General features: G+C 49.6%; 3 protein-coding genes across 4 annotated transcripts; 1 reads left to right on the top strand and 2 right to left on the bottom strand.

Annotated features, from left to right (window-relative positions):
- Window positions 1-491: 491 nt before the first annotated feature.
- Window positions 492-5,093, top strand: LOC117859630 (protein NRT1/ PTR FAMILY 4.3). Of its 2 annotated transcripts, XM_034742790.2 has the most exons (6): window positions 492-750; window positions 851-1,051; window positions 1,175-1,392; window positions 3,162-3,608; window positions 3,731-3,858; window positions 3,974-5,093. In XM_034742790.2, exons 2-6 carry the CDS (start codon window positions 922-924, stop codon window positions 4,854-4,856), a joined length of 1,806 nt encoding a protein of 601 aa, XP_034598681.1. In that variant the 5' UTR covers window positions 492-750; window positions 851-921; the 3' UTR covers window positions 4,857-5,093. The 2 variants fall into 2 exon arrangements, with proteins under 2 accessions (XP_034598681.1, XP_072150710.1); XM_072294609.1 differs by having other exon boundaries at window positions 492-1,051.
- A 2,220-nt stretch (window positions 5,094-7,313) lies between these two features.
- On the bottom strand, window positions 7,314-8,641 carry LOC117860723 (BTB/POZ and MATH domain-containing protein 1). Its single transcript, XM_034744094.1, has one exon. It carries the CDS (start codon window positions 8,639-8,641, stop codon window positions 7,493-7,495), a length of 1,149 nt encoding a protein of 382 aa, XP_034599985.1. The 3' UTR covers window positions 7,314-7,492.
- Window positions 8,642-14,723: 6,082 nt separating this feature from the next.
- Window positions 14,724-16,243, bottom strand: LOC117860865 (BTB/POZ and MATH domain-containing protein 1). The gene has a single exon (XM_072294415.1). It carries the CDS (start codon window positions 15,808-15,810, stop codon window positions 14,767-14,769), a length of 1,044 nt encoding a protein of 347 aa, XP_072150516.1. The 5' UTR covers window positions 15,811-16,243; the 3' UTR covers window positions 14,724-14,766.
- Between the last annotated feature and the right edge of the window lie 1,233 nt (window positions 16,244-17,476).

The raw sequence follows: 17,476 nt of genomic DNA, 5'->3' as shown, positions 1-17,476 counted from the left end.
TCATACTCTCTAAAGTCTTTAAGTAACTATCATTTTAGACAACGACGGGGCACAATGATCTTTTTTTCGAATAAGTAGGAGAGCTACGTAATATTTGCATTAAGCTTTTTAGAATAAGTAGGAGAGCTACTTAATGTTTGTATTAAGAAAAAAAAATCTGTTTACAACGCGGACTAAACAGGCAAATACGCATGAGTTTTCAGTTACATTTAGGTGCTTATGCGAATCCAACATAATAGCTTAAATTAGTATTACTCGGACTTCGCGCAGGACTAAAATCGAACTCTGCTTGCTGTTGCTCCCTGTGCTGAAGGCCAACCAAACCCTGCCATGTACTTCGGTCCGGCGCAGCCTGCATCCATTGCTGTCCCTCCTCCAGGATCGCTCCGACCAGTTGACCTGTTGGGAACTGCTTTTCCCATTGACAAAAAAAGAACTGCAAGTCGGACTGTCAGGGAACACTATGTTCAGCAGTTGGTCAGCACCAAGTTCCGATGCTGTCAGAACTAAACAATTACGGTGTGAAAGCCTGAAAGGGAAGTGTTTTCTTTGGGCGTTCAGAGTTCAGATTTGTGGGGGGGGAGCAGAGGCCGCCGGAGAAGACGAACACGCCGCGGCGTGCGTGCCCGACTCTGCTGCTACCGGAGACCCGACGACGCTGCGTGCGCACGTGACGTGCGTTCGAACCCGTGCGGCGGCTGGCCGGCCAATGTGTAACTGAGAAGGAACACGCCGCCTCGGCTCTTCTTGGTTCTTGCATATACACTATATACTATATTATATATGCCTCTCTATATATAACCCCTGCCAGTGCCAGCTTGCTGACTTGACCACTAAGCTTTGCTTGCAGGCTTGCAGCTTGCCCATCCAGTTCTGCTGGACCGACAAGATAGCTGCTAGTCAACTGCTGCTTGCAGTGAGATGGAGAGAGAGAGAAACCCATCAGCCATGGATGTGGAGAGCTCCCCGCCGGCGACCGCCGTCGACTGCCGCGGCCGCCCCTGCCGCCCGCGCCGGCACGGCGGCATGCGCGCCGCCGTCTTCGTCCTAGGTACGTACGCCGCCGTCTCATCCGCGCGCATTGATCGATTTCCCGGCTCTAGCTAGTAGTACTAGAACACGGAAGAAGAAAAGCTCAAGGGGTCCAACAATGGCGTGGGTGTTGCGCATGCAGTGTTCCAGGCGGCGCAGACGATGGCGCTGGCGGCGGTGGGGAGCAACCTGATCACCTTCGTCTTCGGCGAGCTCCACTTCCCGCTGTCGGAGGCGGCCAACGTGGTGACCAACTTCGTCGGCACCGTCTTCATCCTCTCCCCGCTCGGCGGCTTCCTCTCCGACTCCTACGCCGGCTGCTTCTGGACCCTCCTCGCCTTCGGCGCTGTCGAGCTCGCGGTAACCATCTCTCATCTCTGCAATTCATTCACTAAAGCCATAGACAAACCAGTAGCTGTTCGGCATTGATTGAACTCTGTCGCCATTGATTGATCGATCCCCCTCTACAAGCTAGCATCTCTTTCACTAAGCTACTAGACAGCAGCTATTCCATCAGCTCGATCGCTTTCAAGGACCATGCAGCCAGCTGGTTCCTTTCTTTCTTTCTTTCTTTCTCTTTTTTTCCCCCTCCCTCCCTCCATTGTTTTTGACCCGTGACAAGGGAGATGAACTGAACACAAGAACATGGTAGGGTCATGGTCATGGTCTCACCCTCACAGATGAATGGGCCGGAAAGGGCGCCAGTCACCATCACCAGGCATGACGATGACCAAAGCCTGTTACAATTTTTCTTAAAAAAAACTCAAAAGTCACTGATTGCAGCATGCAACGAGCATGGAACCTCCTCTAATCACATGGTAGCGACCTTAACTGCGTACTGTTGGACTCCACACCACACTGTCCAGTTGCAAAAAACAATTGGAGTTCAGCATTTTTGGGGGGCATTGGATCCCTTTGCTGGCACCAAAGTTCAAAAAAATTTCAATCTGTTCAAACTGTCCGGAGTGGGGATTCCGGACAGGAGCATTGGGATTCACGAGCGCTGTTAGCTGCTGGTCCATGCATGCATATGCATCTGGTGCCCACTGGGAAAAAAGCTTTGTGACCTGTGTGTTTGGTGGCTTTCGATTCATCTGGGAGGGAGGGAGATGGCACTGAGTTTTCATTGCTGGGGCCGAGGCCCGTATCATTGTGTCGCTGGGGATGAGGCCACTTACTTTTTTTTTCTATCTCTTTTATTTTTTTGCTCCCTCTTTATCGACGGATTTAATCAGACAGCTCTCATGCGGTATATTATTGAGGAGGTTTAATTGCTGGGACCAGATTAATAAAGCTTGTATCATTGAGTCCATCGGGGTAGATGCTGAAGTTTATTTCTTATCCTCCGTATTTTTTCATCGATATAATCGGACAGCTCTCCTGCCGTGTTATTGAGAAGTTTTCATTGCTGGGCAAAGCTCGTAGGTTAAGTTGCCTTACTAGGCCAGGGCAAGAAATTTTTTATCTTTTATTTTTATTTTTCTCACATTAATTTCCTCCTACTTTGTTAGGATAATTAGGCAGTTCTCTTCCTGATTGTTTTTTTTTAAAAAAACAGCACACATGCTGTCATGCCCTTTTTGCGGCACATTCTATTACAGAGAGTTATGGAGTTACAGGGAGGAGCACCTAAAATGAGCTGTAGTGTTGTGACTGAACTATTGGCCGATCCATATCAGTACTTGTCCAACATGGACAAAAGTTAGTGAAGAGAATATTTGCTGCTGGCTACTTCCTCGGACTGTATATAAGTTCATCCAAATAAAAAAAATTTAACTTTGATCAATATTAAATTAGTATAGCACACTATAACTAGTTTTTTTTGAAAGGAGTTATTTTGTTTCACTGTGACAACACTTTGACCAACATTTACTCTATTAATACCAGTTTGGTGACACCAAGTTGAATTTTGTTAGTTTCATTTTAAAATAAAATACTATAAGTATATTTTTATCAACAAAATGGAAATATCAATAGAGCAATTATTCATCAGAGACTTATCCTAACAAAACGAAACACGACTCATATAAAAATGGAATGAGCAAATTATCTATAAATGGTCTGCACCATTTTGATAGCTAGCAATTGACATAGATGCTATACCATGTTTCTTTTTTTTTTTTTACCAGGGATTGATATTACTGTCGGTACAAGCTCATCTACCACAGCTAAAGTCGGCGCCGTGCAACATGCTGACCATGGTCGGCAGCTGCGAGCGGGCCCGCGGCTTCAAGGCCACCATCTTCTTCGTGGCGCTCTACCTGGTGGCGCTCGGCAGCGGCTGCGTCATGCCCAACATGACCACGTACGGCGCCGACCAGTTCTCCGGCGGCGGCGCGTTCGAGAAGGACGCCAAGAGGCTCTCCACGTACTTCAACCTCTCCTACTTCGGCTTCTGCGCCGGCGAGCTCGTCGCGCTCACGGCGATGGTGTGGGCGCAGACGCGCTACGGTATGGACGTCGGGTTCGGCCTCGCCGCCGCTGCGTTGGGCGCCGGGCTCATCAGCCTGGTGTCCGGTGTCGTGTTCTACCGGAACAAGCCGCCGCGGGGCAGCATCTTTACTCCGATTGCAAGGGTGGGAACTTGAGAAAATCAGTTAAATTTGATTACTTTATTTATCTATATATGACTATATTTAAAATTTGTTCAGAGTTCAGAATATTTGAAATGGTTGCTCAAATGTGCAAAATTCGTCAGGTTTTCGTTGCTGCCTTCACCAAGAGGAAGCAAATCTGCCCTTCTGGCTCCTCCAATCCTGCCAATGGCGGAGCCGGCGACCCGGCGGCGCCCGTCGACGACAACTTCCGTCACGCCAATAAATTCAGGTCAGCTTCTCATGATCTCATCAGCCATTCACATTCAGGCGCCGGTCGGTGTTGGCAGTGACACTTTCAGCGTGTTCAGAGATTGACGGAAAAAAAAATTGGAACTCTGCGACAGGTTCTTAGACAAGGCGTGCATCAGGATCGCGCCGGAGCCTGACACGGAGCCGGAGAGCCCGTGGCGGCTGTGCACGGCGGCGGAGGTGCGGCAGGCGAAGACGCTCCTCGCCGTGATGCCCATCGTAGCGTGCACCGTCGTCTTCAACACCGTGCTGGCGCAGCTGCAGACCTTCTCGGTGCAGCAGGGCAGCATCATGGACACGAGGCTTGCGCCGGGCTCCTCCTCCTTCGCCATCCCGCCGGCGTCGCTGCAGGCGATCCCCTACGCCATGCTCCTGGCGCTCGTCCCGACCTACGAGCTCCTCCTCGTCCCTGTCATGCGGCGGCTCACGGGCACCCGGTCCGGGATCACCCCGCTCCAGCGCATCGGCGTGGGGCTCTCCGTCGTCGCGCTCTCCATGGCCGCCGCCGCGCTAGTCGAGCGCCGCCGGCGGGACGCCTCCGTCTCCGGCGGCGGGAGGCTCTCGGTGCTCTGGCTCGTGCCGCAGTTCCTCGTCTTCGGCGTGTCGGAGCTCTTCACCAACGTGGGGCTCATGGAGTTCTTCTACAAGCAGGCGGCCGCCGGCACGATGCAGGCCTTCTTCATGGCGCTCTTCTACTGCTCCTTCTCCTTCGGCTTCTTCCTCAGCTCCGTCCTCGTCTCGCTGGTGAACAGGGCCACGGCGAGGGGCGGCCGCCGCGGATGGCTCGGCGACAACGACCTCGACAAGGACAGGCTGGACCTCTTCTACTGGGTGCTCGCCGGGCTCAGCGTGCTCAACTTCTTCTGCTACCTGCTCTGCGCGAGGTGGTACAATTCCGGTGCCGGCGGCGACCCTGATGAAGCTTCCTCCGGCGAGGTCGTGTCTGAGGACGACGATGATGGCAAGGGGCTCATCTGAACAGATCAGGAAGGAGCATGATGATACTAAAGTCTAAAACTGATGGTGTATATGAGCACGTCCCTCCTTTATTAGAAAGTATACGAGGTCTCCTATATAGAAGAGTAGATATTAGCATCCATACAAAAGTGTGATTGTGATTGTGATTGTGTGACACCAATGATTTCCCCAGAAATTGGCCAAAGATATCAATTGTGTTGTCTCTTGTTGTTAATGAGCAATTATTATGTTTGCATATCTGCAAATTGAATCCGTGAATGTTCCGCACAAGGTGACTTACGCATAAGCCTATGTTCCGCAAGGTGACTCACTCAAGATTTAACTTCTTCATGATCTCAAAAAAAAAAAAATTAAGTTCTTCACAAAAAGAAAAAGGTAAAATTGCACAGACACCCCCATAAGTCACTTCAAGTTTGACATTACCCCCATAAGTCATTTTATTGCAAATACCCACCCACCTACTTAATTTTATTGCAAATAACCATCCAGTGTCCGCAAACTTAACCGATTTAACACAATTTCAAAAATAGCAAGACGCCAATGTGGCCTTTACTGAAGTTAGATACTTCTAGGAGTATAATCTCGATAATTTTTGGAGATTCCAAAAAAGAATTGCTAATGACAGATTAAAATGTAACACCGATTTTTACTATTTGTACAAAAAAATTAATGCAAAATGGTAAATAAATCTAATGTAAGCATTTGAGCAAGTTTGACTATGCTACCTTGACCGGTGATGGATCTCTACAAAATTAGGTTGATTCGATTAAATTCGGATGCACTAGCATGGTTTTTGAACAAAATTAAGTGGATGGGTATTTGCAATAAAATGATTTATGAGAGGAAATATCAAACTTGAAGTGATTTATGGATGGATTTGTGCAATGTGGTATCAAAACAACAGGTGATATATACTTTATACATCCATTAGTTGGTTTTGTGAATTTTCAGATAAATGAAAAAATGTTTCACTCAAACAAAAAAGTTTACGCTGATGAAAATGTATTTCATCGGTTAAATTTTATCAATGCTCTCCTTAAGTAGAATAGTTCAATTTAGGAATATTCCTTTTAAGTAAACATATTTCAATGTAGGAAAAAACTTTACTTCACGAGAAAAATGTTCTACATATTCATCTAGTTAGATGCTTCAATGTCAATGCAATAGTCCAATGTAAACACGTATAATCACTCTCGTGTTATGCAAGAGGAAAAGGTATAGTGTGTCTTTGGCCTTAATTTTACGGTGCCACTGTGCAAACGTGCGCAGGGCATGGCACGGTACGGCTCTGCGTACGGCCGGCTGACCCGGAGGTTGCCTCGTTATTCGTCCCACTTACTTCCTGGGCTCACGCGGGGCGGGCGTCCATGGTCGGGAGGTCGGCGCAGGCGATACGGCAGGGACCTGGTCGGGAAACCAGGTCGGGAGCCCCCAGCCAGGAGAAGCTGGTCGGGAGTATCCTATCCGGGGTCGGACTGTGGTCCCACTCCTGACAAGCCTCCTCTGGTTGGAGCGGCGGTCCATCCTTCTGGTCGAAGGAGCTGGTCGGTGACTGGGCCGTGCCCTCGGCCTAGTTGCGTGCAGAGCTAGGCCGGCCCAGATATTTGCGGTTGTTGTATTTTAGTACCGGTTGGCCAGTAGTAGAGGACCCCCTCTAGTACCGATTGGTCAGTACCGGTTGGCCAACCAGTACTGGGGGGGTTTAGGAGAGGCACATTTTCTTTCTAGTAGTGTACATATCATGGCGCCTCCGTTGAAGCCTCAAGCTACGCCACCGCCGACTCGACGGCGCCAACATCAACATGCACCGTCGAGTCGGCCCAGGGAACGCACCTATTCCACATCGCAGGATACAACCTCCACGAGCACCTCCGCGCCGGGACGTCTATCTGCTCCGACCCCTTCTCCGTCGGCGGCTACGACTGGGCCGTCCAACCGCTTCTTCCCCGACGGCAGCGAGGGCGGCGCGCTGGTGCTGCTCCTCAAACTCCTGACCAAGAACGCCGCGGCGAGGGCGTCCTGCGCCGCCTTCAGGTTCCACAACCCGGCCACCGGGGCGGCGTCCGCCAGGTGGTCGGTGCCCTTGTTGCATTACAGATCGGGGCTGGTGAACAAGCGCGCGCAGGTCAGCACATTCAGATGGAACGTACGTGTTGATGTATGCCCATGACGATCGCCTCACCGTGGAGTGCGCGATCACCGTCGTCCATGAACCCAAGGTGTCCGAGACCAAGGCGGTCTTCGCTGTCGAAGAGCCGCCATCGGAACAGTCAGAGCACCTTGGGAGGATCTTGGAGGAGGAGGGGTGTGATGTGACTTTTGATGTTCAAGGAGAGGTTTTCACTGCCCCCAAGATCGTGCTTGGGATGCGGTCACCGGTGTTCAAGGAGAAAATCACGGACCGGAGATGGAGAAAGGGTAACAAAGAACCAAAATGTATTTAGGATACGACTAGGTACTTAAAACAATAAACTGTTCGTAAAATTTAAATACTAAAGCAGCAATTCATAGATAAATATTACTAGCATCTTAAAATCTAAGCTAGCTACGTATTTTTCCTTCCTTCTAATCAAAATTCGGCAAATCTTTTACCGTCCGCTTCAAAAAAGATCTAAGCTAGCTAGCTCTAGGGACTCTTAATTAGATCCATCTTTTAATGCTCTTTTTGTTAACTTTTTGCCAACCTTACTCATCCTCACCATTGCATCAGCCAAGACCGAAGGCGAAGTTGTTGCGAGATCCTTGAACCCTTGTGCTGCCACAATAGCATCCATGTCATTCGAACAGCACATGAACTCGATGCACGCATTCTTCAGCCTGTCGCAGTGGTGCTGATCAGCCAAAGCCAGCGTCGTCGCCACGTTCCGCACATGAAGATTTTTGCAAAGGATGCTCTGGCACGTCAGCTTCAGCCTCTCAACAGCGTACCTATCCGCCGCCACCAGCAAGTGATGCACCATGTCGCAGTTCCCACTATGGTAATCCCTCAGGAGATCGTCGTTGTAATCCATCGAGTCGGTGTAGATGAAGTAGAGCATCGCTCTGAATGCATCTGGCTGCATATCCTCGATGACAATGGGATGCTGTACTGTCCCCGACTCCCTCATCGGTCCACAGAGCTCCGCCTTGAACGCCGGCGACCGCATTGCGAGCACGAGGCGGTGCGCCGCGAACGTCTCGCCCGCCACGCTGAACGTGACATCCGATCCTTCTCTACTCTCCAGCAGATTGGCGAGCTGCCTCTTGAGGTTGGACGGTGGTACCTTGATGCTAGGGAAGGTCTTGGATTTGGACACCTTGGGCTCCTTCCTGACGGTGACGACGCACTCCATGGTGAGGCGGTCGTCCTTGACGTAGGTGCCCTCGAGCTCGCTGCGGCCGATGCAGAGGCAGTGGCAGACCTTGCTGCCGCCGTCGCTATCGGGGTCGAACTCCCTCGTGGTGATCAGCGCCGGGTGCGCCGACGTCGAGGACCCGGTCGCGGGGTTGAGGAGGCGGAGGTCGCAGGAGGCGCGCACCTTGCCGCAGCCCGTGCTGAGGAGGCGGAGGTAGGCGGAGACGAGGTCGTAGCCGGCGGCGGCGGCGATCTCGTCGCCGAAGCCGTCGGGGTAGAAGAAGATGACCCAGTTGTAGCCGGCGACGTCGAAGACGGCGGACCGGATGAAGGAGTTGGAGCCGATGCCACGCTGCTTGCTGTAGCCGAGGATCTCGAAGACGTGCATGCCCTGCACCGTCTCCGGCGGCTGGCACGTCGACGCAGACCTCACGTTGGTCGTCGTCAGCATGGTGCCGCGATGTGCGCACGCGCGCGCGCGCGCGGTGGATCCCTCTTCTTGGTTCGGTAGTGGGAAGGGAAAGGAGGTCGTGGAGGCGATCGGATCGTGATGAGATGGGCGTCGGAGGCGGCGACGGCGCGGCGAACAAATGGAACCGACGGTTTACAAGTGGGCTGTGCCGCAACTGTACCACCAGAATTATGGCTATGGGCCTTGCTTGGGCGCTGTACCGTTGGCCCATTAAGAGCTATCTCGGAGAGCCCATAAGCTAGTGCCGGATTAAGGGGCTGTTTACATGTCTGTCTCTCCTCTCTCCTCCCCTTCTTTCCTCCTGTACACGCCAGCATATGCTCAAGTGGGAAGTGCAATAGTAGCAGCAGACGGTGGAGGCTTGGCCAGTTGCCTAGTCCATCCTTCCCAGAGCAGCATACGGCAGTGCCTGCAAAGAAGAAAGCACCAAGCCAGCAGCTGCCATGGAGGCAATGCTAAGCAAAGAGCTCGAGAGTAAACTCCGTCTCTCAGACATTTGATCGAACATTTGGTGAGCAGCAACTGTTAGAGACGGAGCAGAGAAGAATATGGAAGAGGAACTTATAGCCTGTAGTGGCCCCTTATCAGGTTCGGAACACCCACCGACCACCACATTGGTTGCAGCGGTGCTTGACGACATCGGTCCACATGCTGCGGAAGGGGAGAGGACAGAGGAGGTGGGTTCGACGACAGCATACAGCGTGGCTCCAACGAGTCGAGACCGCGCCGTCGGCGAGACAAGCCAGCACCGTAGCGCGGCGGAGGCCAAGGCGCAAGTGCGCTGCGCGGCCCGCCTTTTCTTCTACTCCTCCCATCATGCCCCCGCCGCATCACCTCTTTCCTGCTCGCAGCCACTGCTATGCGACTCGACGACGAGAAGAGGCTGCGAAATGGAGGGAGGGCGCACGGAATATCAGAAATGCGGTGGGATGCTGGAGGTCGTCCCACCGCTGGAGGGGGAGGAAGGGCCGGCCGGCGGAGGGAGGGCGCGCGCGCGGGCGCGGCAGGCGGCGGGCGGCGCGCAGGCGCGGGCGCGGCGGGCGGCGGGCAGCGCGCAGGGGCGGGCGCGGCAGGGGCGGGCGGGCGGCGGGCGGCGCGGCAGGCGGCGGGCGGCGGCCGGGCGGCGCGCGCCAGGGAGCGACGGGAGTCTATTTTTCGCCAGGGAGCGACGGGAGTCTATTTTTGTTTCGCGAACCGTTATTGTGTAACGAGTGGCAATGGTGGGTAAATACCCATCAACTCCACGAGGAGGTCTGTACAGCGGGTTTTTGGAGCACCTCTTGAGGTACTCCACAAAAAACGTGGATCTACCCCCCTGCTCCACCTTTTTCCTGGAGCCGGAGTTGCTGGAGCTAGACGTGTTTGGCTGCGAAATTTTCGGAGTTGGTGAAGTGGAGCAATTTTTCGTGAAGTGGAGTGCTCCCAAACACCCCCTAAGACGGAAAGAGAACACTAACTGATTTATGGTGTGTCACAGCACTAACTGATTTAAATTAGGAAATGCAACGCAACATATTCAGTATCAAATGCCACAGGAAAGCCGCACAAATTAATTGTGATGAGGACCCCCTCCGCCATTGAAATTTCAAAAGATCTTCGTGCCAAAAGATTTATTATGTATCTAGAAATAGAATATATCCAATAAAATTTATGGATTTAAAAAAATCAAAATGATCTATAATTTGAACGGAGGAGTAACAGGCTAACAGTCTTCTGGGAAGTGCCACCTGAATACGTTTCTGGACAGAGAGAATATGTGCAACCCTACTGTGGAGAGAGGCACAAGCCTAGCTGACTTTTTAAGAATTAAGACTATACCAACGTAGAGGTGTACAATGCCAAACCAATATGACAGGACCATTTCACAATACCAGTATTAATCGAAATCGTCAAAACAATCCAAATTGTAGGCAAAATCCGTTTCTAATTGTTTTTCTGGTGTTTCAGGTGGTGAATATGAATTTGTGAGTAATATTTGTCATCACTTCTTCGTACAGCTTTGTTTCCACTTCTCTCAACCATGCTTGGATTATAATCTAAGCGAAGATTTTTTCGTTTCTCGCTTTTTTGCTTCTTGTAGTTTAAATCTATGAAGCGACGTATCACATCAGCGATAATCTAAGAAAATAAACAAGGCATTTGGTGTGATTATTGCTTATTTTCACCGATAAACTACTTATAAAGCGGAAACAAACAGGTCGAGAGCGGAAACTTGAACTGACAGATTCAATGTTTGGTGTGATTGTCGGTTATTTTTACCGATAAACTGCTTATAAGCGGAAACAAACAGGCAGGGTAAGAGCGGAAACTTGAACTGACGGATTCAACAATATCAAAGGACAACTGAAAAATTGATGGAAACACTAGTTGTCTGCCACATTTTACAAAGTTATGATATGCACCAACGCAAACACTAATAAAGATGGCAGTACGGCAATGCCGTTCACACCGCACCCTGTTGGACGAGCCAGCCAGCCGTTCACAACCTTACCGGACCCGGAAAGTGGGCCCAGGCAGAATTCCCTTCCTCCCTCCTCCACCTGATCTCGTCCGATCCGCTCCCCCAAACGTAACGGCCTCCGCGCCAAAACCCCGCAACCAAATTCCCGCAAGCGAGCTCCGCGTCGGGGGATCGAGCGCAGCGCGGCGACCGCGACCACCGCGCGAGGAAGATGACGGTGGCGGTGGCCGTAGCCCGCGCCGACTACGCCGGGCCGCGGTGGCGGCAGCGGCACGGAGGGTGGCGCGGCGGTGTGGGAGGCCCCGCTGCGGAGGCGCACGCGGCGGGCGGACGAGCCGGTGGCGGCGGCGGCGGCCGCGTGCCGCGCGGAGGTGGAGGTCACCAGGGGGCCGCGGCCCGCGGCGGAGCGGCGAGGGGAGGAGGAGCCGCGCGGGCGGGGACGAGGAGGTCGTGGCTCCTCCGTGTCGCGGAGGACGCGGCGGGGATGGCCCGCGGAGGGGCCCGCGGCGGCGAGGACGGCGCCCGTGCTGCGTGCGCAGGAGGCCATGCTGGTCACGCCGACCCACCGCGCGGTGGCGGAGGAGGTGGGCACGACGACGCTGCAGCCCACCGCCACGGCGGCCCCCATGAGCTACGTACGCGAGGTACACAATCCGTACCATCACCTTATTTTCCGATCGACTTGCAGTATTCGTCCGAGACATACCACATCCCTGGTTGTTGATGTGCTGAAAGAAGTTTCAGTTTAATTTTCAGTAGCCTGTTTATGTTTGCCTTCGTGCTACCCGATATACTTGGTGCTTCATCTTTCACTATACGAGAATTCAATACCAACTATTTATTGTTCTTTTTCATGTATGCGTATGGGAATTGGTAATTTGGGATGCCGTTGATTGACTTAAGAGGATAAAAATTTCAGTACCCTGTGTATTATTTGTTCATGTATAGGACGCCATCGATTGGTTAGACGGAAGCCCAAACACTGACGAAAAGGGATCTTTCGGTGCCACAGTCACCTGTGAATGATGGTTTCATAGGGAACCCAAATCCTGTGATCGTTCACCCACGCCCAACGCCTCAGTCCCTTTTCTGAATTGGATTGTTAGTATGTCTACGTGATCTTCTTCTAATATATCTTTACAATTTCAGTTCAATGAGCCTGCAATATTTGAGAACTCACATCCAAATCAAGCTGCAGAAATCAACCAAATGAATTTCAGTTAAAACTGGCGGGAGAAGGTGTTTTGGGGATACTTGATAGGGGTGAGCTTTACACAACCCAATCTTCGGATTGGGAGCTTGGGGTCCGTTCTCGGACATTCCCTATTTGGTACTTGTTGTGAGTACACGATTGATGAGCATAGGAGTTGGGGGTGATACCTGTTATGGGTGCCGTTACGGATCACGTTGTGGAGACGCTTTTGGAAGTTAGAAGCTCGCCCTGGTCTGAAACCGAGTGGATCGCCATACTTCACAGGAATATGTTAAACATGCACACCACTCGCCGAATTATGGGTTTAGGCCCGGGTCAAGATTGGCAAGTGCGGTACCATACCTGCCGTAGGAAACAGTATAAGTGTAGGGAGAAGTGGTGCCGACCTTTAGCCCCCCTGATTTGCTTTTGCCCCCGATTGCCTCCGGTGGGAGTGCTTCATAGTTTTAGGGTGGTCGACTGCAGGGGATCGCATAGCCCAGATGCATAATGGTATCGTAACTCCCACGTTCTTCGCCTGGTAGTGTGATGTTCAGTCGGTTGATCCCCGGTTGTCTCACTCCGAGATGGGTCCAAGTGTACACACTTTGTAGAGTTAAAACTATACGTATAGCCGCATCCTCGATCATGGACAACCCTGTGACGTCACGACTCTCCATAGTTTTGGGATATCTCTACCTCCCCCTTAGTGCTACTTGTGTGTGATGTGAGCCGCATCTGCAGACGGGAAGAGGGGAAGTTGCTCCCTTTCCCTTTAGGATCTGGCTGTGGATGTTGAGAGGCGAAGAGAGGGAGTGTTTGCCTCGACCCTGTCGACGCAGGTGTGCCCGATGGGCTGAGAGGTTGGGATGATGGATATGGAGTTTTACTTCTTACACTTGCTGCTGGATAGGAAACTCGAGCCTATTGTTTGACTATTTCTTGACCCTTAGTATTAGACCACTTAAAGCAGCTTGTGTACGGATGGTGACGTGGACCTTTCTAGCTCGTGAGTTTGCAGGTTACGAGTCCGACTTCAACAACAACTACGATGGATGGTACGACTGAGGGTTGAGTGCTATGCTCAAAAATGCCTGTGGTGAAGATCAAAGATGAAGACTTGAAGGCCTAGCTACTGCTGCGTATGAGTTTTGCTTGCCGTTTAAGCTCTATTCTGAGTTTATTCGGATGTAAATATTATATCTTGTACTCTGATTTCGTTGTATGGAAATGATATTTTGTTGAAATGAGTTCTGTACATGATAGCTACTGATCCAGGGACTATCACAAGGGTATTGAGAGTTGGATTTTCAAAAATGAAAATCCGATTCGTTTCAATGGTCTTAATTGAGAATGCTGAAGAAAAAACAGTGCCAAGTAAGAGAATTGAGGAATCATGACAGCACCATAAGTAATCCTAAATTGTTCATAAACTGCATGTAGCTTATATTTCTACTTACACTGCTGTTACAATGTGACAATGCTTTGCTTATGAATGGCTGTTAATTTTCTATTTTTTACACATAAGTTATTTAACATTAGTGCAAGTTCCTTATTAAACACACATTCTTCATTTTGAAAATATAAACAGACAGCAGAAAAAGTAGCAAGAAACTTTAATTTATTTTGATTAAGCACTGTATTCAATAGAGCAAGCAGATGATTTGAAAGTTCAATATTATCATGTCAAGCTCAAACCAACCGTTGGCCATCAACAAGGCCATAAAAAGATCACATCTACCGCAGGGATTCCAGTTCTCAAGGATTTGTACAAATTTCTAATAAAATTCCTATGTTTAGAAGTTTATTGCCTTAAATAAATATATGAATCAAGAAAATCATACTTGTTATTAAGTATATATTCAAGGCACAAAAACAGCCTAGAATTATGCACAATACTAAGGATGAGATTGCTATAATGCTATTGGAAAATAGCATTGATAAGAGTACTACTAATGAGGGAAAAACTAAAACTGTGAAAGTGTCAAGTTTTCTCAAACTTATGATGCTTTCCTCAACAGTATGATATGCTTAAGTTTATTGTGGATTTGTAATGGATAGAATGCCAGCAGCCCAGCACTCATATCAATTATACAACAAACAGATAAAGTGTGCGCATGAGGAAAGTTTTATCAAGGCTAATAGTAAACGTTACATATCAGTATAGCAGAAATGAGGAGTTTCCAGACAAGTGGACAATCCATACATTAAACCATCTAACAGATTAAACCAACATATTGTTTAAAAGGTTAAAATACCTGATAGACACTAGTTCTTGGTATGAACTGATCTAGGAAAACGATGACAGTAAGAACTAACTTAACCATTCTGAGAATAATCTAACACACTGTCTGCTCATCCAAACGTTCCAATTACAATGAGCTGCTTTAGCAATGTCTGGCAATCTATTAATATAATTAAAACATAGGTGGACAGTTTGAGATGAGCTGCTTATGTTTTATGGAACCTCCTTGTCTTCTCAAGCATATCTATCAAAGCATGAGGACATGTTGTCTTGAGATTCTTATAACCATCAGTTGCCACCACTGCATCCATCGCACTTGAACTGGAGAAGAATCCAAGGCATATATCCTTAAGCCTGTCACAGTTATGCTGATACGCTAAAGCCAATGTAGTTGACACAGTTTCGACATCAAGATTCTTGGAAAGGATACTTTCACATACTGACTTCAGCCTGTCTACAGCATATCTGTCAGCAGCCAGAAGTAAATGCCAGATCAATTCACTGTTGAATTCTCCCACATTCTTATCAACATCAGGCAAAGAATCAGTGTATATGAAGTGCAATAGGGCCCTGAAAACAGCAGGCTGCATATCTTCAATTGTCACATGCTGCCCCTTCGACTCCTTCATCGGCCCATAGAGCTCTGCTCTAAAAACTGGTGACCGCACCGCCAGCAGAATTTTGTGTGCTCCAATAATCTCTCCCCCAACGCTGAAAGTGACATCTGTTGTGTTCTCTTCCCCTAATAACTTGCCAAGTTGCTCCATGATGTTGGACGGCGGCGCCTCGATTTTGTTCAAGAATTGGGTTGTAGATACACGCGGTTTCTTCACAGTGAGAATGCACTCGATGGTGAGGTGATCATCTCGAAGGTACACTGATGCTTCGAACTGTGTGCGTTTCTTGCTCAAACCTGACCCTAGAAAATAATCCCCAGGATTAAACCACCTCGTTCCGTCTTTATGCAAGAACGACGCCAGCCCGGTGGTCTGATCAACCAGCCTCAGCTCGCAGGAAGCCCACACCTTGGCGTCCTGGCTCAAGTGCTTTATACAAACGGTGATGTAATCGCAAGGACAGTCCGGGTAGAAGAGGACAGCCCAGTCGTGGCCGCCCACGGAGAAGGTGCCGGACCTGATTAACCCCCCGACGCCCATGCCCCTGTATTCGCTGTACCCAAAGATCTCAAACACATGCTTGCCCTGCTCCGTCTCCGGGGTGCATGTAGAAACCGTCGTCGGCGTCGTCATGTGGCTGGCGATGCGCTGAATACGAGGAGGATGGCTGCAGGCGGAAGAATCGGCGCGACGTCGGCGGTGGCGGCGGCGGCGGCAAGAGTGTGCCCTACACAACCGATGGCGACAAAGAAAGGCGCATCTCAGAATTACATTAGGAGAGGAGAGACATGGGTCTGGTTGAAGCGATCGAACCTTCCGAAGATATGGCCGGAGCAGGCGGCAGAGCCGGAGAGGCGAGGCGGCGGCGCCGGAGAATGCGAGAAGAGAGGCGGTGGGGAAAAGGAAAGACGAGGGCGTCGGGTTGTCCCTCCCCAAAATTAATACGCGCTCACACGTGGGCCAAGTGCAGCCCACAGAACCACACAGGCCTGAAGGAAGCTAGCGAGCGAGCGGCCGAAGGCCCAAAAATCCAGTAGGACTGGATCATTCTAAGGGAAAAATGGGCTATTCCACGTCTTTAGAAAAAAAAAAGAACCATTCCACATTAGTAAAATCTCTATGCTAGTGACAACTGTCACAATGAATCTTACAAAATTCTCAAAGATCCTAATGTTTTTTAGCAAAACTGACTTCAAAGTTGGCTGCCATAAGAGACTCTTCAGTCACGCCAATCCTCTTCCCTCTCGAAACCGACACGATTTCGATTCAAAAACAAAACAAAACCTGCTGTATAAATAAACACGGGACGACACCGGCCTGGGTCTCCGCCTTCTACATACGCCGCGGTCGTAGCCGCCGCCTTCTCCGGCGAGCTTAAGAGCGTTTGTTCGATCGCGTCGAGTGTCCACCAAACATCCTTTCGAGATGCCGACACCGACGACGGTCTCGACGTGCACCTGAGCACCTCCGAGACGGCGTGCAAGCGATATTGCACTTTGAAGTTAGCTTTCGTGACTGCTTGGTAAATTTTCTTTTACAAGGCTGAGCCATTGACAGAGTACACAACCAATAAATTAGGAGTAGCAGTAGCAGGTTAGGTAAGTACCTACTGATGAATGTCTGGCTTGGCGTGATCGTCTCTGCTGGTTCCACGAAAATGCCAATATACAGAAGGACATAAGATCAAAGGAAAGAACAACCAACGAGTGGGTTCCTTGCCGACCGGCATCTAATCAACAGTGATGTACGGGTGGATTCGTGCGTCAATATTTTTTCAATCATACCATCGGACCGCGGATAAAAATGGACTTATGGTTGGCTAACCTTTAACATTCTTAGAGTTGTTGGCCATTGTGATAACTTTGCATGTGCATCATTTCTGCCTTAGTGTATAATATAATTCAACCAGTGGCTTTGTGCTATTTTTAGATCATGAAATAAATGATATCCCGAAGAGAGCCCATGTATCCCTGATTTATGTTTTATGAACATTTTTCCGTGTCAATTGCAACAAAATGAATACCATTTTAACAACATTTTGAATGACGCAACTTTTTTTGTCTAAACTTACAATTGCATTATTGATGAGCGGAGGAGGAATAACATTTACTTTAAGTTTTGACAGTTTCATTTTATTGTTGTATAATTGATATGTGTACAGAGACGTTCACATTACAAAGTATGCTATGAACCGTCTATGAAAAATTAGCATTAAACAATATTATATTGTTGATGGGTACCATCATAAATTGGGAAAACGATACTCTAATGGTGTCATTTTTTGGAGGATGACTTAGTT

Source organism: Setaria viridis, chromosome 6 (assembly GCF_005286985.2).
Source record: "Setaria viridis chromosome 6, Setaria_viridis_v4.0, whole genome shotgun sequence".
Lineage (NCBI taxonomy): Eukaryota > Viridiplantae > Streptophyta > Magnoliopsida > Poales > Poaceae > Setaria > Setaria viridis.
This window is presented reverse-complemented; position numbering and strand designations above follow the sequence as displayed.

Coding starts and splice junctions, on each gene's coding strand:
- LOC117859630 (XM_034742790.2), top strand. CDS start 922: ATGGAGAGAGAGAGAAACCCATCAGCCATGGATGTGGAGAGCTCCCCG. Junction 3,609..3,730: donor TCTTTACTCCGATTGCAAGG/GTGGGAACTTGA, acceptor AAAATTCGTCAG/GTTTTCGTTGCTGCCTTCAC. Junction 3,859..3,973: donor CGTCACGCCAATAAATTCAG/GTCAGCTTCTCA, acceptor ACTCTGCGACAG/GTTCTTAGACAAGGCGTGCA.
- LOC117860723 (XM_034744094.1), bottom strand. CDS start 8,641: ATGCTGACGACGACCAACGTGAGGTCTGCGTCGACGTGCCAGCCGCCG.
- LOC117860865 (XM_072294415.1), bottom strand. CDS start 15,810: ATGACGACGCCGACGACGGTTTCTACATGCACCCCGGAGACGGAGCAG.